This window comes from Orycteropus afer, unplaced genomic scaffold, assembly GCF_000298275.1.
Source record: "Orycteropus afer afer isolate SDZICR_OR568_19922 unplaced genomic scaffold, OryAfe1.0 scaffold00358, whole genome shotgun sequence".
In the NCBI taxonomy this organism is placed as follows: domain Eukaryota; kingdom Metazoa; phylum Chordata; class Mammalia; order Tubulidentata; family Orycteropodidae; genus Orycteropus; species Orycteropus afer.
The window spans coordinates 2,313,218-2,319,080 of record NW_006921945.1 but is presented as its reverse complement, the minus strand read 5'-3'; the positions used below and the strand labels follow the sequence as shown (position 1 = coordinate 2,319,080).

The following is a 5,863-nucleotide window of genomic DNA, read 5'->3' as shown; positions in this document are numbered from 1 at the left end:
GGCAGGGGCCGGGGTGGCAGGGGCCGGGGGTGACTGCTGAGGGGGACAGAGCTGCTGCTTGGGGGGATGACAGAGTGTTGGAAACAGCTAAGGGCAGGGCTGTGGTGAACGTAATTAACGCCACTGAACCACTCACATAAAAATGGTCAAAGATGGCACAATAAGATTGAAAAATAAAAACCTCTCAGAAGTAGAAAGAACATCCACACAAGAGAAAAATTTAGGGGGGAGTTACAAGATGTTTGGGACAAGTTACCCCCAATCAGGGGAGCATGGTGGGGAATCAAGTGGCCTAAGAACAGCCCGAGGCACCTCTTCCCGCCCAGGTCCGCTGCCTGCGATCCCTGGGGCCCTGCCTGCTCTTCCCTCCCGGCTTCTCCTCGAGGGAAGGGCTGCTGCCCACTGCAGGGAAGGGCTGCTGCCCGCTGCCCAGAGCGGGCGCCCTGTAATACCATGTGCAGGCAACGATCCACAGGCGGACAGGCAGCGATGACTCTGGGCCGGAGGAGGAGCAGACACCCAAAGGAGGGTCAAGACCTCGGAGCCCTGACCAGAAGGGTGAGGCGCACCGTGGACCAACAGGCAAACGCTCAGGCCGGGGCGGGGAGGCAGGCGTCGCTAACATCGCGAGGGCTGAACTGTGTGGGTGGTTCTGTTGACAGTGGGGGCAAAATGCAAATATGTGAACACACTTGTGGTAATACACAGGTTGCTTTCTTATTAAAGGCCTGTGAGAATAAAATGTAATTACTTATGAGCCAGTCCGGGGTGGGGGAGGTGAGTCTCTTCTGAGTAAGGAAGATAAACCAAAAACCCACATGACTGCTGATGAGTAGACTGGAACTCAGGGTGCCCCGCGTGGGTCACAGAACTGAGCTCCACTGGGCTTCCAAGGGCCGTGATCTTTCGGACGTCAGTCTCCAGGCCTTTAGATTCCCCAGCTCCTCTGGGGGGATCCGAACTCATAACCTTCCAGCTGGTAGCTGAGCGCTTAACCGTCTGCACTACCCAGGGACTCGAGCATAAGGAAGACAGCTGACAAAAAGCAAAACAAAACGAAGCCCCACAATGCACTGCCTCTAGGTGACAACACAAAGGGACAACAGTGCCAAGAGGGGCAAAGGGCAAGGGGAAGAGTCCGCTCCCGGCCTGACGGGAATCCGTGCAGCTCCCCGGAGTCAACGTGCTCAGGCAACGTGGCTTCACAGCTCCTCCCTCTGCAGAGTGGGTCAGGCCTGTGCATTTCCACAGGCCAGTACTGTGTGTGCACATGTGCTTGCACATGCATGTGCACACATGTATATGCATGTGTGCATGCACATGTGTATGCACACACGTGTGTGAGCTTCTCCCATCCTCCCACTTCTCTAAGACAGTGCCACTGTCCCCGGCATACAGCTCAGAAAGCTGAGGACAGAGATTAATCACCCAAGGACTCCCGGACAGGAAGCCACACTGGAATTTTACTCCAGGCTTGCTGGCTCTGAAACCCACTCCACTGTACACTGGGACCACCAGCATTTCATAAACAAAACCTTCTACTGCACACAAACCTGAGTGGTCCTCATAAGCCAGAGGAAGCGATCCGGCACAGAGGTGGTCATCCTCTAAGTTCCCTGCTCCGTCCACGCTCTACCTGTTGTGCAGATCACACCTGGTCGTCTGAGCAATGCTCACCTTCGCCCCTAAACACCGTGTGCCGGTGCCTCAGACACAGCGAGGAGAAAGCCTCTAGTCAAGAAAAAAGACTTCCCTCCGTGTTTCCGCCGAAGGTCAGGTGTACAAAGCATCTCCCATCATTTGCTTTCCTAAGGATTTTTTAAACAACTACAGCTGCTCCAAGACACAGGTCTCCAAAGTACTCATATCCTTGCTGGCATTTCAACAGTTTGGGGGCCCGTGGTCAGGCAGACCAAAAAGGGCCTGATTCCCAGTCCCCGGAGAATCATGCTCCGTTCCCAACTCTCAGCCTGAAATCCTTTTAAACAAACTAACTGATGAAAGACTGAAGCTCTGAGGCCGTTTCATGGCTGCTGACCCCTGCAGTGCACGCTGGCCACTGCTCCTGTGGTTGCCGTCCGCTGCTGTCACGTCGGCCCTGATGCACGGGCACCCCACACACAATGGGGCCAGGACGCTGCCCGGTCCTGCAGCTTCCCCGCGGTCGGACGCAGGGCTGAGACGCTGCCCGGTCCCACACCTTCCCTGTGGTTGGACGAAGATGGGCCCTTCTGATCTGTAGTATTTTCTCTGGCTGATTCTCAGACGTCAATCACCAGGCCTTCCTTACTAGTTGACTTAGTCCGGAAGCTCCACTGAAACTTGTTTAATGTCACGGTGACACCCAAGGCTCTCCAGTGGTGGTGGGTGTGCAGAGGGTACTGGCCGGGAATCGAACCCGGGTCTCTGGCACGGAAGGTGGGACCTCTACCACTGGGCCATCACCGCCCCCAAGAAAGCGCCGGGGTTTCTGCTCCAGGGCTCCAGTAGCACGTCTTGTGGACGCTCATCCTCGAAGTCCCCATCAAGTACAAAGAACAGGTTCGTGAGCAGGACAGACACCAGGACAGACACCAGGACAGACACAGGCCAAGGACGGTCCAGCTGGTGGGGCAGGGCTAACCCCAAAGGCAGTCAACCAGACCCACTGCCACTGAGTCGGTTCTGGCTTCTAGCGACCCTGCAGGATAGGGTAGCACTGCCCCACAGGGTTTCCAAGACCGTCAATCGTTACAGAAACAGACTGCCACGTCTTTCTCCTGCGGAGTGGCCAGTGGGTTTGAACTGCTGACCTTTTGGTTAGCTGAGCACTTAACCACTGTGTTGCCAGGGCACTTACTCAGAACACGCTTATACAACAGATGTGAGTCAGCAGGCGCATCCAATGCCAGGAAGTATGAAATACAACAGGGACACACAGCAGAGAGGGAAGAAACCCATGGAGATGCCACCTATGTAAGACCTCGCGGGACGAGCAGAGTTAACATGAGAAGCAGTAATCCGTGGTGAGCAGAGCGCCACCACCCGCCAGGCAGACCCACCCACCGTTCAGTGGGGTGGCCACCAGCTGTTACTGCACGGTGGCTGGGGTGGCAGTCCTGGGACCCCAGTGTCCCGCCAGCCCTAGGCAGCATCTTGCTCTGAGGGCTGTAGGCTCGTATCTCCTGATGCAAACACCCAAACTCTCGGCTACAAAAGGCAATGCCATGGTGTCTCAGAAACATCCCGTTTCAGAATAAGCCCTGCCGTTCCCACCTGGCAGGCCAAACGGAAAGTACTTAGTGGTGGTGAGTCCTGCTTGCTAGGTGGGCAGAAGCCCTGTCTGCGTCCTGTCACCTGGGCCAGGTGCGCTCTCTCCTACAGGCTCCCATTCTACAAGGGATTAAGTTTGCTGGGGGTAGGTGCTCCTGAGTGGTGTGAATGGCTGGTCACCCCAAGGCAGGAGGTCCTGGCCCACCCAGAGGAGTCTGGGAAGAAAGGCCTGACAATCCAGTCCTGAAAACCGAGCCATAAACTGTCTGCAGCATAGTCCTTCTCGAGTCCGGGTGACTCGATGGCCGTTAGTCACGGGGTTCCATCACAGAGCACGTCAGGCGATGTGGGCAGTGCTGGGTGTGGGGAGTCGGACCAGTTGGGTGCTGAGCACCAGGTGCAAAAGCTCACAGAGCCCCAGTGCCTCTCAGCATGTGAGCTCCAGGGAAGGATGACAGCCTGCCTGTCACCCCAGACACCAAACCAAAAAAACCAAGCAAGCAAACTCACCGCCATCGAGTCGATTCCGACTCATAGCGACCCCCTTTGGGTTTCCGAGGCAGTAAATCTTCCTTCCACAGAGTGCCTGGAACCACCAACCTTCTGATTAGCAGTCAAATGCCTTCGGCACTATGCCATCAGAGCCCCAGGGCCTCTTATTGCCAACACGAGGGGCAGGCCCTGGGCCCAGCCGACCCACCTGAGACATGTAAGCACGGGCCCCCCGCAGCCGGGCACATGAGGGCTCAGCCTGCGTGCAGGGTGTCTGCGCAGTCTGGCCCAGGGAACAGCCTGCCGCAGTGGGGCTGAGACCCCTCACTTCAGCAAGCACAGTGACGCCACGGCCTGCGTGTCCACACGTCCTCATCGTGTCCCCACTGGACAGGGAAGGGCCCAGCACACAGGCAGGGCTAATGCGATCCCACCACGTCTGCCGGGTGCCAGCACTCAGCCGGACGTGACGGGACAGCAAACACCCCAGCCCCTCACTGGAGGACAGGACGCCCCTGGGTGTTGAGGGAGGGGTGGACGGGCGTGGGGCAGCTTCAGCTGGAAGGCACTCCTGAGACACTGGGGCCTTGGCCGTCTGTGGGGCCAGAGGCTGGGCACTCTGTGTCCTTTAGGGTTCCAGGGGTCACTGCCTAGGCGCACGTGCCCACATGTGTGACTCAGCCGTGATCGGGTGTTCCCTGCCTGTGTGCCATGGCAGGCGTGCAGCTCGGCTGTGACCACGTGTTCTGCAGACACTGAAGGGCCTGAGTCAGCGTCGCAACCAGAGGCTGGGTGCGTGCAAACTGTGTGTTCACTTCACATACGGGCAGGTAGGACTCACTCAGTGGCAACCTCCTGTGGGTCTTCGAGACCCTCACAGCTTGACCTCCAGCCACGCAAGCCCACACCAACCCTTAAGTGATCTTTCTTCTCAGTCTGCCCGCCCCCCCACGTCAGACTTTCCCCATAGAACCCCTGGGCAGGGAGTCTGGCCGTTCCGTTGGTGCGGTCACCCTCCCCAGCACGGCATCCAGGACACTATCATCTGTGGAGGCGGCAGACTTTCCCCAGGGCCGGGGCGGTACCTGTGTCTTGGGTGACCCCTTGACATCTGAGGTCAGGCACACTCAGGAGGGTCCCTTACTGAGGGAGCCTTCCCAAGCAAAGCAGTAAGATGACAATAAAGATCTTTCTGTACAAACCACGACACGTGACAGAAACAGAAAAAGTTGAGTGGGGGGAGAAAGACCAGCCCATTTCTGACAGCAAATCTATCTTCAGTCTCCCGGTTTCTGTCAGTGCCAGCAGAAACCGAAGCTGGGTCTTTGCGGTGCCCCACGGAGAGGCCAAGTGAATTCACTTCTAGCAGGGGCAGCCCTGGCCCAGGAGAGCAAAGCAGTTAACCAGCAAGCTTCTGGAACGTTCTCTCAACTGTGTGCCCAGCGCCTAAGCCTGGCTGTGTGGCAGACATCCCACCCGCTGCTTAGTCCACCTGGGCCGACTTGTGAGAACGTTGGGAGCACAACAGGTAGAGGTGGGAGAAGAGACAGGAAACGCTAGGAAGAGAGAGGACACGGGGCGGGCAGGTCACCGAGTGGACTCTGACTCATGGCGACCTCCGTACGACGGAATAAAACGTGGCCTGGTCATCCCCCACCATCGCGGCAGTGGTCTACTGGGGTCCATGGCTGCGGCCGCCGTGTCCAGCCATGTGCCTGAGGGTTCCCCTCGCTTTTGCTGATCCTCCACTTTGCCACACAGGATGACTTTTGCTGGTGACTGGAGCCTAAGGTCAGCAGTAACGCCTGTTCTGGTTCCCTAGTGCCGCTCTGACAAAAAAACGTACCACAAATGGGAGGGTCTTAACAAACAAGAATTTATTCTCTCACAGTCTAGAGGCTTTGAGTCCAAGTTCAAAGTGCCAGGCTCTGGGGGCTGGATGAAAGCCCCTCAGGCTTGGGCTTCAGCTCTGCCTCCAGCTCCCGGCCCACTGAAGCTAGAGGCTTTTCTTTATTTAGACAGCTGCTGGCTGCTGAGGCTGACAAGTCCAAGGTTGACAAGTAAAAGGCACAGGCCGATGTTACCAATCCCCACGGCAGGCCATTAACTTAAGTCCATT

At 57.2% G+C, this 5,863-nt stretch overlaps 1 protein-coding gene across 1 annotated transcript in view; it reads right to left on the bottom strand.

The window, feature by feature from the left end:
* LOC103207226 (homeodomain-interacting protein kinase 2-like) overlaps positions 1-625 on the bottom strand; it is a 99,405-nt gene extending 98,780 nt beyond the window's left edge. Inside the window, exons 1-2 of the mRNA XM_007952789.1 lie at positions 570-625; positions 313-495 (exon numbers count right to left, since the gene is read on the bottom strand). Of these exons, the coding sequence (XP_007950980.1) occupies positions 313-495; positions 570-625 (239 nt within the window). The remainder of the gene's footprint in view (positions 1-312; positions 496-569) is intronic.
* Between the last annotated feature and the right edge of the window lie 5,238 nt (positions 626-5,863).